This window comes from Leptosomus discolor, chromosome 1, assembly GCF_034619465.1.
Source record: "Leptosomus discolor isolate bLepDis1 chromosome 1, bLepDis1.hap2, whole genome shotgun sequence".
NCBI lineage: Eukaryota > Metazoa > Chordata > Aves > Leptosomiformes > Leptosomidae > Leptosomus > Leptosomus discolor.
Genome location: NC_141391.1, coordinates 132219781 through 132246017, shown reverse-complemented (window position 1 = coordinate 132246017; position 26237 = coordinate 132219781). Strand labels below are relative to the sequence as shown.

The 26237-nt window shown below is 45.5% G+C and overlaps 1 protein-coding gene and 1 non-coding gene across 5 annotated transcripts; both read right to left on the bottom strand.

The window, feature by feature from the left end:
- Nucleotides 1-1679: 1679 nt before the first annotated feature.
- On the bottom strand, nucleotides 1680-26183 carry NCAPD2 (non-SMC condensin I complex subunit D2). Of its 4 annotated transcripts, none has more exons than XM_086478307.1 (31): nucleotides 26060-26183; nucleotides 25887-25962; nucleotides 25680-25738; nucleotides 25050-25231; nucleotides 24432-24571; nucleotides 23967-24094; nucleotides 23760-23883; nucleotides 23531-23678; nucleotides 22807-23004; nucleotides 22155-22289; nucleotides 21536-21620; nucleotides 20761-20935; nucleotides 20382-20503; nucleotides 19225-19446; nucleotides 17118-17292; nucleotides 15377-15461; nucleotides 15106-15239; nucleotides 13575-13707; nucleotides 11915-11999; nucleotides 11651-11816; nucleotides 11191-11398; nucleotides 9919-10030; nucleotides 9483-9606; nucleotides 9131-9286; nucleotides 8735-8912; nucleotides 7593-7687; nucleotides 4797-4877; nucleotides 2618-2804; nucleotides 2313-2439; nucleotides 2001-2159; nucleotides 1680-1812 (listed from the first exon to the last, which is right to left on the bottom strand). In XM_086478307.1, exons 1-31 carry the CDS (start codon nucleotides 26181-26183, stop codon nucleotides 1730-1732), a joined length of 4206 nt encoding a protein of 1401 aa, XP_086334433.1. In that variant the 3' UTR covers nucleotides 1680-1729. The 4 variants fall into 4 exon arrangements, with proteins under 4 accessions (XP_086334433.1, XP_086334429.1, XP_086334447.1 ...); XM_086478303.1 differs by having other exon boundaries at nucleotides 11191-11408; nucleotides 11655-11816; nucleotides 19225-19434; XM_086478321.1 differs by having other exon boundaries at nucleotides 11191-11408; nucleotides 11655-11816; nucleotides 15377-15464; ... (1 more) ...; nucleotides 19225-19434; nucleotides 25068-25231.
- Nucleotides 25306-25623, bottom strand: LOC147416287 (small nucleolar RNA U85). The gene has a single exon (XR_015184262.1). It is a non-coding gene; the product is annotated as a small nucleolar RNA U85 (small nucleolar RNA).
- Nucleotides 26184-26237: the final 54 nt, after the last annotated feature.

Genomic DNA, 26237 nt, shown 5'->3' with positions numbered 1-26237 from the left:
AATCCATATATGTTGCCCTTTTTCTTTCATTCCCATTTGTGAGTGACGTACCTTGTGGGTGGTGGTGTGGAAATCGCGACTGTGTGTTGTATTTACTGTTATATGCTGTAGATGCTGCCTCTATCTCCCGTAGCCTTCACCAAATATTTTATCAGGGAGGACGGGAGAGAGGGACAACACTGCTGTCGCTTTTTGATCTTTGTATTGGTTGTCCTGTTCTTACTGGAGTGCTCTGGAGCTGGGGAGGCTAGCTAGACTAGTACCTGGCTATTACACTGGTGGTGGCAAGGGGGCAGATCTTCCCGCTGAGTCATGGGACTTGAGCGTGGTGCTCGGTCCACATGTCCCAGGCCAGTGAATACACCTGTCACCCCATCATTCCCTCGTCTACTTGTTTGTACAGGCATCTAACACGTTTACGTTCATTCAGGGGTTAGGCATAAACCCCTCCGTATTCCCAGGTCACTGCAAAGCTGTGCAGTTTCTGATGCCTTTTTTTTTTTTTTTTTTTTTTAAATAAAGACCAAAATAAGTTACAACAGCTTTTATCACTACTTCTACAGCCAGGCCAGAGAACTGAGCAGCAGGCTCTACTTGCTGGCGAACCAAGGGTGACCATGACAACTGCAGGAACTTGGTAGATCCTCAGAGACAGAGAATGCGAAAGATCTGCAGGAAGTTGCTGATAGGAGGACCCTTCCGATTCCTGCCCAGCTAGTGACTAGTCTGCTTTCTAGGCAACTGACAGGTAAGAGGAAATAATTCTGCACTAATAGTTCTGGGACAAATGCCAATTTGCCTGTGAGACAGGAGGTTAAAGGTTGTTTATGTGATTAACACAAATTCAAATTTAGGGCACTTCATGTTCACATGGCAGTCCCAAGGACTGCCAGGACTGACTGATGTGGCATTCCTGGAAGGAAAGAGCTTAAGTGCCAGTCTTGTTTGAAACATAATTGGACTTGCAGCAAATACATTCCAAAAAAGTGCAGAGACAGCCCATGTTACCAGTATACTTGGCAACTTGAGTAAATCAGAGTTAAGCAAAGATAATTCTAAAGTTTGTATGTTTTTTTAATTTTTTTTTTAAAAAGCTTTTAAAAGTTCTATTTTTTTCCTACTCTGCATATTCTGTTGAAGCACTCTAGCTCTAGTCTAAATCGTCCTTTCTCCCTTTGCCTTCTCCCCCCCTGCCCTCACCCCCCATCCCTCAACTCATGTTTGAGATCTGTACAAGAAAAAGATGCAGGTAACTTCCCCTCAAAGGCCTGCAGGGCTTAGCAAGGCAAGAGCTCCAAAAAGGATCAAAGATGAAAGGGCCTAAATCCAGCAAAAGCGTATTGGTCCTGTGTTAAGAGAAGCTGAATGGTGTACTTACAATCACGTACAAAACGGGAAGGGAATGAGCATTTTGTACTCGGTGGTTAGTCTGGCTCTTTGTAGAAAGCTTTTCTTCTAAAGATTGATTTATTTATTTATTTAATCAGAGCATCTTACTTCTGTCTGCAAAGCCAGGGCAAAACCAGTCGGAGCAGCAGCTATGTTCATCACTGCCTTTCTTTGTGGAGATATCAAAAGACAGGATTGGAATTGCTTTAGCCTAGTGTGTAACTTCCATTTTGTCCTCATTTAAAGCACTGTCATATTAAGGGGCAATTCAGACAAAAGAAGACAACTGCTGCATAAAACAAGTTTTATTTTTAGTTAAAGACAGTGGCAGATGGTTCCCTCAGCGCAGCCGGCGGGCTGAAGATCTGGTGATGGGAGTTGTTTTGGTGGGGGTTTCTTCCTCTTTTAATTCTGCCGATAGCTCTGAAAAGAGTAAAAAAATGTCAGCCACCAGCACTCCACTGCCTTGAACAGAGAAATCTACAGGCAACCTAGGCAGGGCTCTGAAGCCCTACGCACCTTCTGCCCATTACCAAAGGAACATCCCTGTTGGCCCAAACCTATAGTCTTTCTCCACTTTCACCTTTAAGTACACATGTACGATGCCTTACCATCCTCAGAGCTGTTCTCCTCATCACTGGAGAAGGCGATAACAGCTTTTTTGGATGGGGGGCGCTTTCGGGCACGCTTATGGTTTCGGAGGGTGCGAGGTGGGGGCGTGACAAAATCTTCATCTCTGTTGGCTGTGCTCAGGGGCTGGCGGTGCGAACCTGCCAAGAAAAAAAAAAAAGAAAAAAAAAAGAAAAAAAAAAAAGAAGAGAAAGGTGGCAGCTGTTCTGTCTGTATGGGTGAGGAAAAGTCCCTAGGTGTCTGCTGGACTGCAGGAGGAGGGGAAAGGCTGCAGCGTCACAAAAGAAACGTACCTCCTGTTGGTTTCTGCTTGGCCGGCTCCGGCATTGGAGTTCCAGTACCTTCCTGGCAGGGCTCTGCTGCACCCAGCCCTCGGTTATGAGAGGCACACAGCTTCTGCTCCAGCTCTTCAGCCAGAGCCTGGTGGGGAGGTAACACGGTGGAGACAAAAAGAAGCGGGGGGGGAAGAAAAGAGTTTTTTGATAAATTGTTGGGGGTGAGGAGCAGCCTGCTTAAAATGGAGAACTGCAGGGCTTCCCCATCACTGTGTGTAAAAACCCAAGTGTTTCTGGCCTGGACACTTGCCCCCCATCCTTACTTTAGTCTCAGGTTTGCTGCATGCTCTGCGGAATCGAGCCAGCACAGTTTGGAAACAACTGTAGACAGCTGGGTCTTGGAGCTTGTCTGCAAAGCAGTCAAAGTTGTCCTGCAGCTTGTGAAGGCCCCGTTCCGAGAGGGGAAGCAGAGTAAGGCAGTGGGACAGATCCCGATATTGACGCTCAGTTCTGGGAGAGACAAAGATTGCCATTAGCTTCTACGAAAAGGGGCGTGTAAGGATGGGCACCTCCTACCTAGCAGGTGCTTCTGCCCTGCCGAACATGAGATTTGGGTTGTTCTGTTACAGGTCCGTTACAGAGTGCTGTGCCATACCATACGCAACCATCACTGTATTCCATCAGAGACAGGCTTAGTGTCTGTCAGAAAAACCGGAAGCCTTCACTGTTAAAGAACGCAGTCACTTGCTTAAAAAGTATCAGAAGTTATTGCTGGCTATGAGGAAAAAATACAGTCAGTGAGGCGAGGAATCCTCTTGAAGGGCCTTATTTCAACTGAATAATAAAAAAAACCCCTGGCTGCCCATTTTTGCATCTTTGAGATAGTCTCAAGCAGAAGGTGGATCTGATGTTCTCTCTCACACCTTCCAGGGCAGTTACATAAAGAAGGTCACTTTAAGATATAAAGTGAACAAATAACAACTGCTGTATCAAAGGAGGACTATATTCATATTCCAGCAAAAAGTACTAACAAAACAAACCAAAAGCAAACTAGCATCCTTAATGGAGCTCACTGTAATGGAATGGGAGGAAAAAAGCTAGGCCAAAGCCCTTATTATCACTATATACGAAGCAGAGGGCCAGAAGTCTGTCCTGTCTATACTCTCTCAGAATGCACTGTCCAGGTGCAGACAGATGCAGAACAAAGCTGCAGCATCCAGGTGTTTCCACATTTTACATCTGAAGGATACCTGGCATGTTGCTATGTTTAGAACTCCAGAAATATGAGGAGGGTGATGGTGGCTGCAAAATCTTTTCTGATAATCTCCTGTTTTAGCCTGGAGTGAGAGTCTTGCTCTAGCATTACTGCTAGTGTGCGGTAAACTGATCATCTTTGTGGTACAGAAATATTAGGACATTTTAGGAAAGGCTAGACATGGCTTACATACAGTTGTTTACAAATGTGGTGTGAAGAGCTCACCAGTGTTCCTGGGAGGCAATTTTAGAGAGAGGGGCCACTCTCCACTCCAGCTCAGGAAAACAAATATTTTTGGGGAATGTGCAACTCCCCGAGGCAGCTGAGCAGGTCACATGCCCAGGAACTGTGTACAAATGGCCAAGATAAGCAGACACAGCTTAAAGCTCAAGGCCAAAGCCACAAGGATGGAGAAGGAAAACCACAGGAATTGAGGAAAGCAGGGTGCACCAAATCCAGTGGAAGGTAAAATTAAGATATCACTGAAAATACACAACAGAGAGGCAGATAAATTTCTACTTACTATCTTCTCAGGGGAAAAAAACCAAAACAAAACCACCCATCTGGGTCAGTGAAGTTACAGCTTGGGGAGCAGGGGGAAAGAAGCAGACAAAAAACCCTCCAAACCCAGGAAGCAAAATGGTATCTCAGATTCATGTGATATACTGCAGTATATACTCTGTAATCAGCACCACAAGCAAGGCATACACATCTTGCAGAGGCCTACATGTATAGAGGCACAAGCCCTTGAGTAAGAAAACAGAGTCCCAGGCATAGAATAAGTACCGAGCAGGCAATGCGTGCAGAACAAGGACAAGCCTGTATCAACTAGATAGCTGAGATCACCCCAGACAGGACTGCTGGGAAGATCCCAACTTCTCAGCTGAATGCACCGATTTTTTTAGCTGAGATGCCTGTAGAAAGGACCACAAAGGTGCGTAAAACCCACACGTGGGATGTCTCCTTGCTCAGCTGTAATGCAGATCTAAATTGTCACAAAACTGTTTGCCTAAAAAAGGAGGGAAAGGAGAGGGGCCAATCACAGTGTAGTAAGACCAGAAGCCTTAATTTATATATATTTATTCATGTATTTTTTAGGAGGAAGATGGGGGAGGGGGGAAGGGAAGAAGACCTAATCCAGATTATTTCAGCATTTGCACTTTGCCATGTGAAGAATATGAGAGGAACCTCTTACAACCACTGTAGAAGCAGACTTGCTTGTCAGCAAAATTAGTATTACAACCTACCTGGCAGTTCGGAATCGCTGACAAAGTTTCTCCACCAAGCTCTCTGTCTGTCTGTCTTTTGTAATATATGAGAAGAGATGTCTGCAAAGGGAAAAAATGGTGAAGTTGAGAGCCCAGAGGGGAAACCCCATTTCTGCCTACACCATGGGATGCTTGCAGCTATCCAGTGATCAGCTGGGTGGTCCTCCCGAAGAAGAGAGCTCCGCATGCCTCAGACTTGGTTCAGGAGAAGCTATAAGCATATATATATATATTTTTTTTTTTTTTTCAAATAGTAATCACAGTCCCTGTTGGGGGACAGCTGTTATGATGTAACATATAATTAAAACTGCATGTTTGCATAATAGCACCTGCCTAGGATGAAACTAAGAAATCCAGCTAAAGCAAGGACTGGAATGAGAAGTGCTAATGTCTGTGCAGGGTTTGAGGTAGGAAAGACGCTGAAAAGGCTGCAGTGCTGACTTCTGATCCACTCCTTCCATCCAGTTTAAAGATCATGCAACACTGCACTTCACAAGTTGTGCTGGCAGACTAGTACGTTTCACAATAAAACCTTGAGGGCGGTGGGGTGGCATGCAGTATCCCCCCCCCCCCCCCCGGCCTTTCAAAACAGTTCTTGTAACTTTTTCATTATTAATTGCTGAAGGTGTGTTGCTGTATTTTGGATCAATGCAGAAGTGAGCGTTACTTTGCACTAAAGTGGGAACAAAGCTTAACAGAAATTAAATGCTAACCTGATCCCATGTTTTTTCTAGCTTCTTGAGGACTAGAGAGACATGGACTTGAACACAGTGAAGTAATTCTGCATTTTGCATGATGTCCTCATAGAAATCACTGAATAACTTCTATTTAAGAAGGTTCTGCTGGCCTCCCTTTTTCTTGTACCAATGTTTCTGTTAACTTAAGCTCAGTCAGGTTGCCACTGGCCTTGATATAACTGCTCCAAGCACATCCTTGTTCAGTCTTTGTTATGTCTACAACCACCACACCAAGCTTCTTTTCTAAGATATGGAACAGAGACCGTATCCTCAGAGTCCTCCCTTGGCATTTGTTCCAGCATCAATTCATCTTTCTTTAACTTAAGGGACCAGAACCGTGGCAGCATTCCAGGCAAGGTCTCACCAGCACTACCAATGTTTCCCTATATGTAAACCAGAAATAACTCAATTGCTAAAACAGCAAGTGGAATGCATCTCTAACTTTAGCCGTAGCTTTACAGAAGAGGTTAAACAATTTCTAAACATCCAACCTTACGCTTTGTTCTGCTAGTTTTCATCTCAGTTATTACTGTAACTGTCTCATTCTCCTCAAATTAGTCCCTTAACAGTGATGCTTCCTCCCACTACCTTTATCTTTTTTACACCTCCCTATTCTCTAGTTTGGCAAATATCCCTGGAGTATAAGCCACTGCTTCCTTCCTAGCCTGTGCTTTTGTCCACCGCAGTTTCTGAGTTAAACCATATCCTCTCCACTATGTAAGCATTTTGTATAGTGCTACACGGGGAAACAGTTCCGTTTTAGCTACTATTCCATTTTTTCCTGTTTAAAGGATATTATGTGCTAACTGATGATCAAGTCTTCTTTAAAATTAATTAGCTTTAGACTAATTTGATACCTGTCTACTTTGTTAAATCAATACTGCCTTTTCTCTTATTTGTCAGGCACCTCCAGTTGTTGTTGGAAGTCAGAAAAGTCTATCTATGGCTGTCTTAACCACACTTTAATGCAAGTGCTACACTTACTCTCTAGGTCTGTGGTAACACCTCCAGTTTGATATTTATTAAAAATTGTACTGAAAATTACAAAATTATATCCTATTTGTTTTATACATGCCGCCATCTTGTTTGTCTGTGATGGTTTGCTTCCACTTCAGACACTAGTTTCCCCTTCTATATGTGCTGTCAGTAGCCACATGCTGTATTTGCCATTATTTCACATTACCTCCTTACTGAAAGCTGAAACAAAACATCCATCTACTTTTGCAGCCATAAAGGATTTTCAGTCTTGATTTCAGCCTCACCAATAGACCTTTTCTGTGCCTCGCAATTCCTACGTGTCCAAAATTCCATCCCTCTTCCTAAATGCACTGGATTCTCGTGGACAGAAAGACTAGTTGAAAAATCACTGTAAGTTTTATTATTCTTCTCTTCACCAACAGCAATACTTTTGTTTTCTCCAACATTCCTCTCTGTAATCCAGAGGGATTCAGGCAACTCAGAAAAATCTCATGTGGTTAAGTTTCACATACAAGAGGAAAATCTCTGTAATTTACCACTAAAGACATTCTTTGCTCTGTCTATCAGCAACCGATACCCTCAGATTGAAATATTCCAATATGTCTCTATACTATGGAGTAAGGCTTTCTTAAAAAACAATCCCAACCCAAACCCAAATCTGTTCCTTTGACTACAGCTTTACTAAACTTGCTTACAGAAATCCAGTAGGCCACCAAAATGACAAAGGCAGTAGAGACTTTAGAATCTGTTGTGTTCTCCTAATGTTGCGCATCCATGTTCCCATGCATAAAACCAACTGGTTTCCTTTTCTAGAGAGAAAGTAATTTTGAATGAGCTTGTAGAAACTCTTTGTGGAGTCTCCTCACCCCCAACTATGTGGCTTCAGAATCAATTCCCCTCAGCATGACTCCATTTCAGATACAGACTGAAAAAGCCAGATCAATGAGAACAGCTGATAAGCGTTTTGTATATGTCACTGTAGTTTCTCTTCCCTGGACCTGGCACCCCCTTTGCATAGACATAGTCCTGGTCAAAAGAGATTTCTTTAACCCCAGAATACCTCATAATAGTGTGGAAGGGTTCCTCCTCTATGCCGCAGTTAGGATCCGAGAGACGACTGATTATGTCTGGAAGCAGGTTATAGATGGCATTACCCTGTGCAGGATGCAAAGCTCTACATGAGATACAGATTTATGAAGGATGGCTTAAGTCAAGGCAAATAAGTTGCCCGCTTAAAATTACCTCCTTTCTCCCCACCCCAAATCTACTGACTGAAAGCATCAGCTTTTTGAAATGAGCCGTACACAGCAGCCAAACCTATCCAGAACTACTTGTCTGAAGCTAAAGGGAAAAAAACCCAACCAACCACCATGCTAACAACAACTGCAACCTTTGGTTTGCGATAGCTTTGCTCTTTAGCAGATTTCGATAGTTTTCTTTGCTTTCCAACCTTGTCACAACCCAACAAAAAAGCTTCCCGATAAAGGAAACTTACACTGTGGTTCAGCCCAAGGAACTGCCTCCCACCTTACCTGAAAAGGCCCAATCCAGATTCCCTTTCCCACTGCTTTTACATGGTTTTGTCATAGACACTGCAGAGATCAGAAGTCAGTGCAGCCAGGTGGCCGGCTCTGCTTTTGACAGAGCAAGCCAAGATAGTGAAGCCCCAGTATCATTGCAGCTTCTCAGGCGGTAAATCTCAAACTCTGAAGGGCCAGCAGCAGCCCTCATGTTGAATAAACAGCGTACAGTGCTGCTACTGTTCTTACCTGCTTGGGCTGTAACGGCTTCAATTTAAGTTATCTCAATGTCATACAGCCAAGAACAACTTTGAAAGGTTTCAGAGGTGGTGCACTGCCTGAGCCATGAGCTCAGGGAGCTCTGTTGTAAGGCCTACAGGTATGCTGCAGAAAACCGTTCCCAACCCTGTGCTAGGCACACACAAGAAAGCAAAGGGACAAGGCACTTGTTTGGAGCCTGCCTTCCAATGTGAACGGATGAGGTCAAATTCAGCAACCTCAGGGTTGGAACAAAACTCATGTTGCAAAGTTTCTTTTACCTGCCCTCATTTAGGCAACATAGAGGGTCAGACAGCTGCTCTACACCACTGACACCTCCTGGACTCAACTCTTGTGTCACTGACCCAGCTTCCACCAGCCCTTCCCCACTGTTGTGAACTAAGGTCCCTGAGCATCCACTTGCCTTGTTGGAGAGTTCACTGAAAAAGTTCTGAGCCACTCCCATGATTGCCTCCTCTGGGTCTACAAGCAGAGTTGCCATTTCGCTCACTTGGCCCTTCACCTTGACCATGTCTTTGAGGATGAGGTGAGTCATCACCAGTCCCGCCGTCTGCCTCACACTTGGGCAGGGGTCCCGCAACCTGACAGAAGCACACAGTTACCACAGAAAGCATCTGACTGAGTGTCTCTAAGTTACTGATACCCATGACAGCCTACTTTGCAGCCCAGGTCTGTGCCTTTCTGCATAGACACCTTTCAAATTAGTTTCCTGGGTCATTCTCACCTTCCGGAGGCCCAGTGTCACCCTTCCACAGAGCTCTCATCACCTGTCCTCTCCCAGCAATGAGTGTAGCATTACCTGGCATAGAGGTGCGATGTCCAAGGCTCCACCAGGTTGGGGAAACGGATGGCCAGATCTCCTGCTGCAATAATGAGGTTGGATCTTACACCAGGCAGAGGGGACTTCTCCATCATAGTGAACAGCAGGCGCAAGTGGGAGTCACAGAACTCAGAGCTGATGAGCCAGGGTACAGAAAAGAAGGCATAGATATCAAAATCCCATCTCTCGGAGAGCAGAGAGACACAAAGAAAATAAAATCTATAAATGCTTTTTTGTATTTGTTCTCTCCACAGGAAAGGAGTTGCAACATTTGCTCGTGCTTTAGTACTAGGAAGGCTGGGAAGAGAACACCAGCACGGCTAGGCATTACCTGATCATGCAGACTTTGCCAAGAGTTAGGGCTGCAGCAGCCGAGAGCGCTGAATCACTGTAGAGCCCAGGGTTGTTGCAGATCTTGAGCACCAGTGGAACAAAGGCAGAGAACAGGTGCTTCCCTAGAGAGTGGGGATAAAGACAGCAAATATGAGTGACAGCACTGTTTGTACATCCATCTAAGAACAACTACTTCATTTATCTCAGACCTCCTGCAAACTTTAGAAACTGGTTGACTCACTTTCACCATTGAAAAATCACCTCCAGAGAGGCAGAGCAAAGAAACAGCCTACCTAGAAACTGACACCAGGCAAAAAATGACAGCGTTTCCTTCTGAAGGAAACAGCTTCCTCCTTCTGGATCTGTTACTCACCATACCTGTTGTTTCACACAGGCAGATAGAGCCAATGCTCCTTGATGGCAGCCACACTTACCATCTAAAAGTTCTCTCTCACAAATACTGCGGATGAGCTCAGCCTCAGTGTCATCAGCTGAGGCTCCCACGAGGCCCAGTTCCTCCTCCATAGTGGTCTCATTTCCTGTGCTCTGTGCAGAAAAAGAAGACTGTAAAAAAAGATGGCAGGCAACAATAACCTCTTCCTTCACCAAGTACTCTTCTCTTTGGCGAGAGGTGCATGCGTATTACCAGCAGCACGACTAGAGTTGAAAACAACAGACTGATGCAGAGTTTTATAATCCACTTTTCCCCGACAACTGGATGAAGGTCTGAAGGGTAGTCCAGGGTTTGCCAGTCTACATGCCACAGAACACCAATGAAAGTAAAGCCTAAGCTACTGAAGCTACTAAGCTGAGACAGACACAAGACACATCTGGCATCAATGCCCAAGTCCAGCACAACTTAAGGGACATGCAAATCCTAAAAGCAGGAAGTTCAAAGCGGCCTTTGAATTGCTGGTCTTGCAAGATTATGAGAAACCTTATAGCAAGGCAAAAGCAACACAAGAGAAGCAAATAGACATGGGCATTGCATGGGGACCAAATCTGCATCCAACTGCTGCTTCTTGGAAAGTCTCATAGCAACCTTTTCCTGTGTGGGAAATGGTAGTGACAACGATAAGCAGGGTGGATGAGGAAATGAAGTACAAATTTCTCTGGACGTAGCCCTACAGGTATCTAATAGAGACTGGATATGTAGGGACACTCAACATGTTTCTCTATTCTTACCCAAGAAAGTCAGCCTCACAACACTCTGGAAAACGTTCTGAGGTAGATCTAACCAAACAGGGTATTTCTATCATGCAGATCCCATTAAGAAGGCTATTCTTCAACTTTCATCTTTACCACCTGAGAGAGGATAGGACCCCTCAAATTCTATGGACCAAGATTCCAGAAGCCCTTTACCAAAAATCAGGGCACCACTAGCAGCAATTGGAAAAGATTGTACTGGCAAGAAAGGAGGTGATAAGCAGAAATTAAATGCTTGCAGGAAGATAAGCATGGCCAGGACATAACCCTTCATTCCCTCCCCTCTGCCTCTTCAAAACCCAAGACCAGTGCCAGAGTCGAACAAGGTCATTCGAGGACCTCAGCTCTCCCTGTCAATGCTGACCAACACAGGTCCATTTCTATTCCCCAAGCATGCGTTACCCTGAACCTCATGCATCCTCAGGAATGCATTCTCCAGAAGTTTTCTGTAGCATAGCTGGGACACTAGAAGAGCTGCCCATAGGCAGCTCAGTTCTCACCTGGGCTCTCTGCTTCTTCATGCTGTTGTCAGAGTGCTTCTTGGTCTTCTCCTCCTCTCTGAGGATGCGGCGTCTGCGTAGCTCTGCACTCACTGATACTTCCAAATACGCTACCTGCTGCAGTACCACCTGTCCCACAAGGGACACCAGGTGCATCAGCAGAAACGTGGGGAGACTGCTAGCACCATCAGAGACTCTGCTGGGAGAAACGCCCGGATCTAGTGGAGAAAAATTACTACAGTTCAGTGTTGATCTAGACCTCTTCCCCCACCAGTTACTGTCAAGGCTCGCTGTAGAACACATCTCCATGCTCCACAAAGTCCTTCACAGCACTGGCACCCTTCCGCATCAACACCTCCACTAGCCCCCTCAGCTCTGCTGTCTTTCTGCCATTACTCTAGGCCACCCAATTGCAGCACTAGAAACCATGGGTACAGATTTCCTTCACCAGCTTTTTTCCTCACCAGCTTTCTGCCCATCAGTGTCCTGCAGCTTCTCCAGAACTTGCTGACTGCACATCTGCAGGATGTGAGCACATATCTCCTCTGCCCCCTCTGCTAGCTGGTAGATGAGCTTTATGGCTGCCTCCATGAAGGGGATCCAGTGACTACTTGGCTGGGCAAAGCCTGATGAGAACAGGGAGCAATGTACCACACATACCAGCGACAACACAGTCTGTCTCACAGCCCAACTCCCAAACCTACTGCTGCTGATTTGAGCTCACCTTTACTCACAGCCTCACTCAGACAACCAAACAGCATGTGGTTCTGTGGCAGTCGAAAAGGTGCACTGTTCTTCCCCAGTGCTTGCTGCAGAGGGAACAGATGAGTTACTCTTACCAGATAAGAGATCCCCTCCATGTCCTTCCCAGTACTTAACCTTGCTGTGTGCACAATGCTAATCGACCCCATGCTAGGCCCATGGCAGGGACATCCAGTACTGCTCTGCAACTAAATGCACAGCAGGGACATTACTGTCGCTTTTGAAGGCACGGTGGCAGCACTAGGTGGATTTACATCTTGGCCAAATGATGATCCCAGGCCAACCCAGACAGTTCCACTATTCCACCTTAAATCAAAATAACTCTTTTGAAATCTCAAAATGACTCTTTTAAAATCTGATATAATTTACTCATTCTCCCCTACGAATGAAGAGGGAAATTTTTAGAGCATCTTCAGAGTTATCAACAGTAACTCAACTAGATTCCCTTGCATAGGGGTACTCCAGAACCATGAGGTTTTGTTTAAAAGCAAAATATCATTGGTAGAAATAACAGAGGATAGTTCTGGTTCCAACACCACCTCACACTTAGGCTGCTGCATATACTCTGTATCAGTCCCACCACATTTTAGGTTGGGAATAAGATAACCCAGAGAACTACTAAACTAAGTATGACAATCCCCAAGGTATCCCAGCATGTCTGTGTCTGTCTGATCAAGAGATACTTCACCAAAACAAGCTCCTGCCCGACGATTTACCAGCTTTCAGTAGCTAGAAACAAAATTTCTCAATTCACTACAATCCTATTCTCTGTACTGATTTTCTGGTTGTGGGAGGAGTGGAAAGAAGAGCTACCACAGTCATTCAAGTATCTACAGTTCAGTCCCTTCTCACATACAAACTTAACTGCAGAATTAAGTCAACCTAAAATTGAATTACAACAGTCTTCAGAACTTTTAAGAACGTTGTGACACACATGAAAGTCCTGCAGTAATGTCCCCAGTGGAAGGGGCAATCGCAGAATGACGGTGCCATGTGAAGGAAGGCTGTTTTAAGCTGGAACTCCTGAACCAAAATGCCCTAAATGCTTGAGTCAAAAAACAAAGTTTGTTTGTTTGTTTGTTTTTTCCTCCCAAGTGCATTACAAAAAAAAAAAAAAGTATAAATTGTTCCCTAGACAAAGAAGCCATCAACCATCATGTTGTTGTAAGTACAACATGGACAGGTTTGAAAACCTTTCATGTTTTATATTCAGCTGCACAGCTGACAACTCCCAAATATCAATTAATAGGGAGGGCAAAAGAATCACAACATCAGAAAACATGAGTAGAGGAAAGGGTTTCATGGTTGAGGAAACACAAATCAGTTTAGAACTGGGAGTCCGAGGAAGAGAATTAAAAGGAAAACAGATTTTCTTGTGCACTGAACTCTTTACTAATTGAATTCAGCCTGTTGCCTAATGAAAATTCTTTTATTACACGTTCACTGATGTGTGCTAAGCTTTCCAGACAGTGCTGCTGAATGGTCTCAACCTACTTAATTTCAAAATCAGTAAATATTTAATCACTTCTCTCTTTTCTCAATACAGACCATCTTCCCTCCTTCTTTATAGAATTCTGGATAACTGTTTCTGGATGACCTTAAGAACAAACTAAGAGTCCTACCTTAGGGTTATGGGCAAGTTTGCAGATGGCATAGCAGATTTCTTGAGCCAGACGATAGTCTTCACATGCCTTCTCAGACAGCCCTACTGTTGCCAAGATGTCCAGGTTGCTACCTATGATCTCTGGCTTCCCTCTATGGAATGGAAGGGATGGGGGTATTACACAAGTTGCTGCTGAAAGTTTACAAAGTACAGATAACCAAGAGAAATACTCCTTGTGCCTTGCAGAAGGCAGTGGTTTGAGTAAGAGGGGAAAAAAAGCCAACCCATTCAATGACTCAAGATATAGCTATAGGAGCAGCAAGCAATATTCTACAGAAGTACAGAAGCCAGTATAACCCACATTCCACTAAGAGATGAGGTTCTCCAAAGTGAACAACACTGAGCACACTGTCTTTTTTTAAAGAAAGAAGATTCTTGACTCTTCTTCCCTATCAGGAAGAAGCAAAACTTAAAAGGTTAAGACAATAAAAAATGTTGGGGAAAAAAAGAAGAAGAGTCCAGCAGCTCAGGACTGGTGACATGTGTCACTTCCTCCCCTACTGTGGGAAACAAAACAACCTAACAAAAAAACCTGCAAACTCCCCCATGAAAGGTAGAATTATATATTCCTCAGACTAGGCCTGATCTGAGGAATACAGAATTAACTGGGTGAAGAAGGCAAGAATAGAATCTAATGTATTTAAAAAGAGAATTAAAAAACTTTATAACGGGCATCCATAGGACAAAAGCAAAATCACCTCCCTTAGGAGATTTGTGAAGAACGCAATGCTGTTCTTATTTCGCACACATACACATGGATTCAACACAGGACCTCATGGGATACCCAGAAACCTACAGTTTTCTTTAAATCCCATGATTTTCGGGAAGGATGTTAATTTTGAGACAATGTCTACAATTCTGCCACAAGCCCGTGGAATGGGGTGGTAAAAATACCTTGGAAGGAATATCCAGTACTCAAATTGCAGAACTGGCTGTAAGCTCCAGAAATGGCTCCAGCTCTAGAGCCAAGAACATTAAGGCCATCATTATGCAGGCCTGGTTTTGACTGATGAAGGATTGAAGTAGGAAGAGCAAGAAGAAATCAGCAGGTAAACCAAATGCCAAAGGGTTACTGGGCTGGGAAATGGAGGAAATGAAAACCTTAGTACAATTACATTCTTTTTGCTCCTGGAAAGGGAAGCAGATTAATTTCCTTCCATGCTAAAGGCTCCAAACATCTCTACTCAGCGGCTTCTCGCTGTTCTTATCCAAACACAGATAAAGCTGCAGAGCTGTGAGACGGTAAGCTCTGAGAAGCGATGGACATTCAGAACACAAAGAAAGTAATGTTGTCGTACTCATTCAGAGACTGTGCTGGTGGGACCCAGCACAACCTTGTTTAATTCCAGGCTTCGTTATCCCATGATGTGGTTACTGTTGTTGAAGCTGTAAACAAAGGGTCAGCTGATGTAGCACCCACAGTTCTTCAACAAAGATTGACTCCCTGTGCATCTTCCCACTCACAGGATTAGACTGGGCCCTGGGCTCACCGTGCCATCATCCCCAGCAGCATCACAGCAGCACGTCGTTCTAGTGATGAGCACTGAGATTTTTCCGTGAATTGCTCCCAAAGTAGCTGGATCACAGCAGGCTTTATTTCATCTTTCTGCACAAACTCTGACATCTGGAAAAGAAATGCAGTAAAACAAGTAGGGAAGAGGCAGAAGAGGATGGACTTCAAACCAACAAAGACATTAACTGCATATAACAGACATCTAAGATCACAAACAGAATCGAAACCCACGCAAGGCAAGTACTCACTATTTCTTCTAAGCACTGTATCGTTCCTAGCGATGCATCCACCATGATGAGAGAAAGAGTATGCACCAGGCCCTGGGCCCTGACCCTTTGAAGGAGGAAAAATAAAACCATAAAAAAAAGTGTAAAAGGTTAAGAGAAAGAAAAAGCAACTGTCACAATTACTGTCCTTTTCAGAGAGCTGAGTACACCTATTAGATAACAGAGCTGATCTCTGGGGACGGGAAAACTTCCTTCTCCACAAGCTGGAGTTATCCAAGTCATTCAGCTCAAGTGCCAGTGAGCATGACACGGGCTCAAAAGTCCCCTGCCTTGTGCACTGCTGCTCCTCCCAGCACTCAAAGACCCAACAAGTGGCACTTACCAACCACTTCTCAGTTTGCCCTCAACCAGAAGTCAAAGTGCTATTTCCTAGAGCATATGAAACTGAAAATCTCTCTATGAATGAATAAAGCCAGAGCTCAAACTGCAGCAGAGTCATCTCCAGGCAATACTATCAAGAAGAAATAAGAAGCAGTGGGTGCTTTTTATTGCCCTGATAGTACAAATGAAGGTGAGGTATGGTGCATCTCAGCAGGGATCAGACTTATCTTAGCACATGTGTATCCAACAAGACTTATACGTGGGCAAGTGCTAATAAAAAAGAGCAAGTGCCACAGTAAAGATGAGACACAGCTCCTCTCTAGCGTGGAAAAAACAAGCACGCAAGCAGTACCCAGCTCCCACCTCCAAATCATCAATAAGGATCAGCAACAAAGACCCCATTAACATCCTCTCATCTGCCACACAGAGATGTGTTACAAAAAGATTTAAGATTGGTCTGAACGAAACTCAAATAGAAATGTGTGTGAAAGCACCCAAACAATAGCAATAACAACTAACCTTGTACAGAGCAAAGAATAAAGGAACTATGTATATTGAAAAATCAAGGACACAACTGACAGCAAGAAAACCAGTAAACACAGAGGAATGCGTTGTGTACATCAGAAGCAGAATGCCTACACTCAGACAAGGCCACAGCATGGCATGACTCGTCAGCAAAAATCCTGAGCTCTGGTAATAGAAAAAGATGGCTCCAACTTCAGACCTCACTGTATACCATTTCTCTTATTATCCCAATGGCATGAGCAACTACAGCCATAAGAAACCCAAAATGGGGGAACAGACATTGGGCAACAACTTTGCCCACAGAGGGTGAAGTATGCAAGACTCTTAGACATGGGACTGCTCCATAACAACAGTTGCCTCCCAAAGGGGCTGAAATAGCCATCCAAAAAAATCAGTTCATTGTTGCCACCCAAGAACCCCGCTAACTATCAAGACAAACATTCATAACTGATGCCCCTTGTTCCCTGTCAGGTAGGGACCCTACCCAGACCATTTGGACACCTGTAGCTCGGTGCAGTGCTTTGTACGAGAGTGAAATTTATGAGAACGTTAAGTGCGAGTGCCTGGTAACAGTTTAATTTAAAATAATTCTCAGCTTCTCCTTCCAGATGGTCTCACGTGGAGCTTTGCTGCATGAACTTCCTACACATGAACACTAGGATGAACCAAGAGCAGAAACTCAGCACTAAGTCCCACAGGAAGACTGGGATACTCAGCAGTATAACCTTATGTTTCAGCTCAGCACGAAGCGTGACAACTTTGATTTCTCCTCCTGTCCATACCCCATTCCCACTAGCTCCCCAAAAGAAGAAATGGAGCGGTGGAGGGGAGAACTTCCCATCAGGAAGAGCAATACCTCTCCGAATCCCCGCTGGGGCTCAGATAGAGCCGCCTGTAGGCGTTCAGCACGGCCTCCTTAATACCAGGCTCTTTTGACCATATGAGGGGGAGCATCCTGCGGATTCCAAGCAGCGCCTGGGGCACACCAAACTGCGAGACTGTCACGAAGAACTCAATGGCTTCCTGCACCACTGCAGAGAGAAGAACACTTGCATTAGTACAGTTCTTTCCTAATCCCCATAGAGAAGCCGTTAAAACAAATTCATAGGCATACTGCTCTCACAGCAAGCCATACAAGCATCTATGATCACTGCTACTGTCTGCAGAGGGCTCAAGTCAGAACGGGGTCACTAGTACAGAGATGTTTACGTCCTGGAGGAAACAGGCACAGGTTAACAATATTGTGGCTAAAACTGGATACACTTAGGAGAAGAGCACAGAGACCAGGTTTGAGAAAGAACAAAATTCTCTTCTGGGTAACAGTAGCTTTGGAAAACAAAAAAGATCTCATGGCCACAGCAGACAAGAGCAGCTGAATGTAAGTCCCAGTGCGATGCTGTAACCAGAGGAACTAAGCTATTTGATGTATAAATGGGGTAAGGGATAATGTATTTGATTCCCGCTTGACTACTCCTGAAATACACTGCCTAGTCATCTGCTCAGAAGACAAGAAAAAACATTACGTTTGAAAGCATTCACAGGAGAGCCACAGCAATGATTAGAGGGACTGTACAATGAACAGTTCATAGAGTCTGACCTCTGGAGCTTACCTCTGGGGTTTACAGCACTATAAGCCCCAACTTATACATTGGAATAAACATCTCCTATCAGACAAGTTGATAGGCGTCCCCCGCCCCCAGTCACACCATACGATACATATTTGCGGCAGAAAAAAACCCCTAAATCTTTAAATCTGAAATCTTTAACTAAAAAACCTAAATCTTGAGCACACACATCCCTCACCACCAGCCCCTCATCCAGCAGCATGCTGTCTCCAGGTGGAGACAATGTCTCAAAGTGTCTCAGCTGTCCAGATGCTCAGCTTGCCTTCCTTACACTATAGCATAGGACAATAAGGAGGTGGAGTTAGTAAAATCACGTAGACATAAAAAACCCCAAACCAAACCCCAGGTGTTTAAGTATCAGGTGAGAGGCACCCCCCTCAGCCTTGAACCTCAAATGACCTGTAAAGACACTGAACTCAGCAGTTCATTTTTATGTGTGCAAACAGCTAACATCCAAACCTTGCTGGTGAAGCCCACACACACTTACCACAGGTAACATAGGAGCCCTTAGTACAGACGAAGCCTCTGAAGTGTTTGCATGAAGCTAGGGTGCTGTAGTGCCCAGACCCATCTGTACTCCAGAACTATGCAAGTGGTTGGCAAGTGGATGTGCCAGGGAGGATGGGAGAGGAGGGAGCTGTGCCTCTCTATGCCCCAGCCCCCTCAGGGGTGCTCATCCGTGACAAGCACTTAAAAAAAGTCTAACTGGTTACAGTAGTTCTAATATTAAATACGAATAGCTGAGTTAACTCAAAGGCCTACTCATCGCCACCTTTCACTACAGCATGGAAGAGGACCAAGCCATAGAACCTGTTGTTCAGGGTAACTTTTAGCTACACAATAAAGTTTAAGGAAAGGTGAGGTGGATGAGACAAGCTGCTGAGTTCCCCTGTTGTGGCCAGCGTGACACCTGAAGCTGTATCAGGGCGCTGAGCAGGTAACGGAACTCAGCTTCACTGTCCATGCTTACTTTCTGAGAACCTTGGCTGAGATTATGAACGTACCTCCACTGCCACAGGAGGCGGGGGAGCTTCTGTAAATTAAGTCATTTTGGTCACCTGGCTTTCAAAAAACTTTTCAGCTTTGATATTCAAAAAATGGATTCCTAAAAAGCCCATTCATGCCCTAACACAACCCCTTCATGACACCAGTTTAGACTGTGCTTGCTTTTCCGATATCCTGGAAGTGCCTGTGACATCTGCTCAATGAAGAGCAGCTCTTCCAACTTTTTTCCTCTTCCCCTAGAGCTCCACCACTCCCACCATCTCCTCTCCAGCAAGGGGAAAAATCTGGAAATGCTGAACAGAGGAGAAAGAGCCCCATAGCTATTTCACACACCTGAGACACAGTTTTCGTACATCATCTTGCTGATTAGGCTCAGGGCTTCTGTGATTTTCACTGAGAAGTTGTATGCATCTTGCAGGTATTGCACCAACATCTCCTGTTTGACCAGCTCTGTTTGAAGCTGCTCTTCCGGCACAACTTCTTCAGTATTAAGACTACTGTTGCCATGTGGAGAATCCTCACTGTTCTCATCTGGGCATGAACCTGCACAGCACGAACACTTGTTTGTAAGCAGTATTGAAGGTACAAGAGAAACAGGCACGGTTCAGGGTTTTTTAACCCTTCTCTCTCCCATAGCGACACCTTTCAAGAGCCAGGAGACAAAACCTCATATTCTGCCATCAGCCTTAGCTACAAACATAAAATCTCAGCATGCTGTAGAGCAAGTTCCAGTACTACAATGTGGTGCACCATAGAAATACAAACTTAATACAGGCATGGTTCAGTTGGGGTAAATTCCATTAAAATGCTGAAGGGGTTAATCTGAACTTGACAGCTCCCCAAAGATGGATGAGACCGTAAAAGGGAATCAGGGCAGAGTAGGGAAAAGGCAAACACTACTACTCCCTGGCAAAGTTCATGCAAGTGTGGAGAGCTGACAAAGTTAAGATTTTTAAACAGTAGACTTTTGATAGAAATGAGCTCAAGGTGACTGGCTAGGAAACATTATTCTGAAACAAAAATAAAGCATGTCAAGTCTTAAAAACATGCCCAGAGGCTCCAGCCCCAGATAAGCAAGATTTTGCTTGAACCAGATACTTGGTCAAGGCTGCTAAGGGTAAGCATTATGTGCCACCACCTGTTCAGGAAGCAGAACTCCTCACAAATTCAGAGACAGAAGGGTATGAGCGGATAACGCTGGCTTCACTCCCCTCAGCAGATATTATGTGAGTTAAAGCATCAGAAGTGCAATTCTACTGGGAACATGGAACTGTTCCAACCAGAAATGAAATAAGAGGACTAATGGGATCCAGCCAAAATGCCAGGCCACTAGATGAGCAAATGATCCAGAGATCGTGCAGCTCTATGAGCTGTCAAGTACACACAACCCCATAGGTTAGAAGGAGGGACAGGGCATTCCAGAGGGTCTTGGTCTAGCTCTGGCATCAGCTTGGACTTAAGGAAGAGACAGAGTGATCTGAAGCAGTTACCTGTGTAAAGCCTCTTCAGAACACCCAGGATTGTTGCTTCCTTGTCTTCCCCTGTGTGGCTGCTGAAGGGCTCCTTCCCCTGGAAGCGACACAGGGCCTTCTGTGCAAGGCGGGCCGCACTCCTGAAGAATGACATTGCCCAAGAGAAGAGCATCAGTAACTCGTTAGGGCAGAACACGAGGGAAACCATCCAACTGTGCCCTGAACTCCTGGGAAAGCAGCTCCTGCCAGCATGGGTGCCCAGGTCAATCTCCTTCTATAGAATCATGTTACTGGAAATCACCCCTCTACCCTGGAGCTCAAACCTTTCTTGAACAGCGAACAAGAGACAAGGCACCCCTTGAGATAAACACTCTCTCAAATTACAAAGCCTTCTTACTTGTAATTCAGCTTCCTTAGCAGCCCAGTGATTTGTTCTGATGTACTCTCCACTGTTTCCTCAAGTTCCAGCACCTCCTCTTCCTCTTCCTGCAGTGGTTGAAGGAGCTGCTGTGTGGCAGCCCTAATTTCTGGCAGCATTGCTTCCCACTCTTCCTCTGGGGTGATCACTGGAGCTATTTAAAAAAAAAAGAGGGAATGAAGAACAGAGACTCAAATGACACCCTAAATGGGGAGAGAAACTCATCTGGAACTCAGGAATTCTATTTGCCCCCACCAAAGGCAGGCACTATTCTCATTGCTGATCCTACCCACACTGCAGTAAGAATAGACAAGAACTCATTGGCATAAAAAAAAAAAAAAAAAGAAACCACTGAGAGTAAAAAAATAACAGGTGAGAGAGAACCATCATTTGATATTTATTGTTTGTAGGCAGGTCCAAGGCTAACCAAGTTTAAATTAATATCTGACCAAAATTATGGCTCAAGCAGTCCTTGAGTGGTTGAATATGGAAACCTGGGAGGGTACTCATAGGTATTTTCAGTTCTTACCCTGAAAACAGGACATTTAGCTAAATGGACTCTTGATCTAGATATGGTCCTTTTACAACACCACTGTATGAAAAACTGTTGCGAGTTTAATCCCAGTTATCTGGCCTCACTGTCTCACGTGAGTAAGATCTAAGACAAAAGCCACCACAACCTGGGAGCAAATTTAAGATGAGGAAAAATAAATCCTGGTATGCCCTGGGAAGGGGAAAGAAGAAAGGGAATTACCTGCTGTGGATCTGTTACGGTCCCTCATTTCTTGCAGCTTCTGCACCTCCTTCTTCAGTGACGTGGCCAAGTCGGTACAGCTCAGCTGAAGATGCCAGGAAGAGAAGTATGTTAATTAACCTCATTTTTCTGAAATGCTACAATTCGCCTTTCTCTTCCACTCCCTGCTTTAAGTTGTCAATCCCCTCAGATAACCCTGTTTCTGAAAAGTGGAATATTAGACTCCTGCCATCATCAGAACGGGAACTATAAATTGCCAGTCCGAGGCTCAGAAACTCAGGAGAAGGTGCAGCTAAGCACTAAGAGCTGCAGCTCTGTGCAGAATGTTGTAAAAGACTAATTCTGATCCTAAGGAAATAAACCCCATAGTGGATTCAAATCAAACTGCTGCAGGTTTTTCCACATCCCTCCTGGCCTTCAGCATACCTACCAATTACACCAAGTGAGGGAAGAGCCAGAGAAAGCAAGATCTGAACCTGGGAAAACCAGAACGCTCCCACCTGTAAAGACTACGTTGTCCCTCCCACAAGACACAGAAAGGCTGATGCCCTGGCTACAGCACACTGCAGATATTCCATCTGCAGACACCTAGCACATCCATCACACTAGTCAGAATTACCTTGGAGGAGAAGGGATTGTTGGACAAAAACGCAGCCAGGAGTTGGATCGCATTTTTAACTACTACCACAGATTTGTCTTTGAGACGCCCAACAGTCAGCGATACCACAGACTGGAACTGAGTCAAAGGCAGCGCCTAGCACACAACGAAAGCATAGACAAAGTTATCAAGAAGGCCTAAAAGCTCAGGAAAAAATATTTTACTGCAGACATATTAATGTACTAAAAAGCACAAATTACAGATTTATAGAAAAGTCTAGGTCTGAAGGGACCTCTAGATATCTTCTGGTCCAAACTCTGTCCAAAGCAAGGACTTAGATTACATTAGCCAAGGTCCTGTTGAGTCAAGTCTTAGTATATCTAGTGAGGGTGATGTTTTCCCATCCAATGTCCAAAAAGAGCTTGCATACTGTGGTCCTCCTTCTAGCCTGTCCCAGTAATGAAAAGCAGCATTTAATTTCTGTTCCCCAATTCCCTCACCCCTAGGATCTTGGTTTCTTGGGAAAAAGGAGCTGCAGACATGACAGTATGCAGGGACAATACCTTTCTCTGTTAAACTTCAGTTTCTGCAAAGAGCAGGGTGACAGAAATTCCCTTAACACAACAGGGGAAGGCATGACTGAAGCAATGCCATTTCCCTAGCACAGACTTACCTTGCAGTGAACAATTCGAGTGAAAAGCTGCAGTACGCGGCTACGCACAAAGCCGTTGATGTCACAGATGTGGGCCTGCAGCATATTCAGGAACTGGTCCCGAGTACCACGGGCGGCTTCCTCCAGCTGGTCTCCATTCAGCACCTGCACCAGCACTTCTGCCATAGCTGCCAGAATGGCATTTCGCATCACATAACTCTGCAAAAAAGAAGAGTTGTTGAACCAGGAACAGACAAAAAGACATGACTTGATACGCCAAGGGGAAGGACGGCCCAGAGTTTGGGCCTTCTAAGTCCCAGCCTCCAGCCTCAAGTGAATTTCTTTGTTATGGACTTTGTGTGAACGTGGCTATGCCTGCAAGACAGAGCAATCCAACCCTCCTATCTGGCTAGGTCCACATAAGCCAAGAACAGATATGAGAAACACCTATGGCTTTTAAGGGCCCTTTAAGAAAAAGTAACACAATGACAAACTCATTAAGTACTGAAGAGCAAGGGACAACAACTGGGATCTGATCAGTAAGCAGTCTCCTGTTCTCTGAGAGCGACAACCATACAGTAGGTGTCATGGTTTTGGTTTCCTTTGCATCTTTTAGGTAAAGGCAGAACCTATTCCAAAGGGCAGGTTTTGGCTACTTGATCTCTGTGAAAAAGGTTCTGTTTTCTGACAGAAAAACTGTCTAGCTACTTGATGTCTCTGGACAGGTAGTATTGGGGAAATGTACCTCCCCATCCAAGTGACGGACGAGAACGCTCATGTTGGATAGCACCAGAGCTGGAATCTGTTCAGACAGTTCAGTTATAAAGGTAGCATAACCCTTGATTCCAGAAGCATCACGAGCCAGATCCTGCAGACATTTCTGTCCGATTTCCCTGCACAGAAAGATGAAACAAGGAATAGGGTGCCTCAAGTTGCTAGGTATAGAAGGACAAGCCTCGGTCTGTTTTCCTCACCTTAGCAATTCACCCACCAGGCTTTTCAGACCATACTGTGTAGCCCAGAGGTTCACAGCCTGTGCAAACACTGGGGCTACATGTTCAAAGTGCTGCAGCATCTGTGTGATCTTCAGAGTGGCACCTTTTGCACACAAACACAAGAAAGAGGTCATGCAAAGTAACTGGGAATGGCTTCAGGAAAAAGGCAGAAGAGCAGGAACTCACTGAACATGTGATCATAGTGAACCAGAGCTGCAGCAAGCAGATGTGTCACAGCCTCCCGTGTGGCCCGGTACTTCTGAAGGCCAATTCTTGGGTTCTCCAGGACACGGTAGCAGCTTCCTGTCATTAGGCTAAAGCCACAGATGAGAGACAGTGAACCTCACTATCACAAATTGCACCAACTTCATTCTAACACACTGCACTAAGCAAACATTTCTCTCAAACCAGAGATTCTCCAGTATCTTTAAAAAAACTGAGCAAACATCATCTGAATTTGAGAGGCCTACATGAGGAAAGAATGGTTCCTAAACATGTTACTTTTGCCTCAAGATGGTTTCCTCGGTTTCACAGCGATCTGCACCCCGCAGAGGGCTGTAATACCACCTCACCGGCAGATTTAACATTTAACCTTCCCTTCCAGAAGACCACTGTCACTTATCCCATGTCTACACCCACTCCGGCCCATACCTGACAAACTCTTCTTCCACCATCAAACCACCCCAAAGCTGACGGAGATCCAGCTGCAGCAGCTGCGTGAGCAGCCGTAAGAGCGGCTCTCTCTCCTCTTCCCACAAGGATTCAGAGATCTTGGCATGGTTCTTCTTGTTCTAGACAGGAGATTACACAACGTGATACATCGACAGCTTGACAACAGAAAACACAGCATTGCCGCCCTGCTTCCCTCAAAAAAGAAAACAACAGTTAAATTCTACAGTGTTCAGAGACGTACAGCAAGATGTGTGAAGAGCTTGTATACCCACATCAAGTAACCATTGCTGTCATCTTTCACCACAGAAAGAAAGTCTTGAGAAAATACTGGCACAGTAAATACCAGCCAGACACTGAAGAGTGAAACAGAGAGGCGTAGTACCCAAGTCCCTGCTGATGCTTAGACACATATTGTCCCTTTGGCCGTTTTCCATGTACAGTTTCACAGAAATACCAGTACTCCACATTAAGCGCTGCTCTTGCTGGCATCATGTTTAAATAAACCCAACTATAACACCTGATGGATCTCACAGAGTTCAGCAAGATTACACGTTTTCTACTTTTATCATCTTATTTTCCCCCAGTCCTCTCACCTACCTTCCCGCCAGGATCCACCTCCAACAAACCACTCTTGCAGATTTCCATTTCAAAGGCATCCGCCAGGCCAGTCAGTAAGTAGCAGTTCATCTTGAGAGCATTGAGGTGAGCAGCACGGTCTGCACGGCTCAGCCCAGAATCACCCAAGATGGCAGAAAGTTCATTGGAATGATGGGACACCACTGAAGAGAGGCAGAAAGTCATGAGCACTCCTTGCCAGGCCCCACAGCCACCCTCTCTTCTGGAAACTTAGAGCAGTCATCAGATTACCAAAGACATGGGCTCACATCTTGCCAGCTGTAACGTGGGCTGACCCCTGCAACCCAAACCTTGGATGCGCTGTCCTATCCCCACAGCCCCAGGCCAGCTCATAGAAACACTCACTCAGAGCTGATGCATCCCAAAGATGTATTTTCCAGGGACACGGGGAAAGGGATTTTCTGTCGGCCTGCCCTTACAGCGAACATGCACAGCTCAGCATTGTCCACCAAGATTACAGACCTGTATTACTGGAATGGGCTGAGGGTGCAACCCAGCTGGTCAAGTCACATTAGCCTTTATATCATCACAGAGCTGCCAAAGGAGAGCGACCTATTACTCCTACTTCAGCTGGAAACAGTGGATACTCACCTTGCATCATCAGCTCCAGGGCATCCTCCTTGACATCAGTCCGCACAGCTCGGAAGTGGCTGCAGGGCAAGCACAGTGCGTGAGGACAGCAAGTAAACACCAGCCGGGAGAGGCGTGAGCGCCCAGGTACAACGGCCTCTCCACAACCCTCCTCCACCCGCTCCATTCCCGGTGTCCCCGGCTCCGAGATCGTCGCTCAGTACTCACTGGAGCAAGCTGTAGAGTGGGTCGAAGTGCTGCAGCACTACCAGCGCGCCCTGCGCCCGGAACGCACTCCGGAATGCTGCAGGGGAACACGGAGAGGGGCGAGGGGGACGTGGTTACCGCCGTGAGCCGGCGGTAGGACCGGACCGGATCGGGCCGGGCCAGTGGGGCCTTACCTGTGAGGGCGGGTGGCAGCTCGCGGGCGGGCAGCACCTCCTGCACGACGTAGCACCCATGGCCGCTGTCCCGCAGCAGGTCGGCGGGGGTGAGGGGCAGATGGAACTCCCAGGCCGCCGCCATGGCCGCCGGCATCGCCCCGCAAGCCGCCTCCACCGCCGCCTCGCCAGGCAGGCC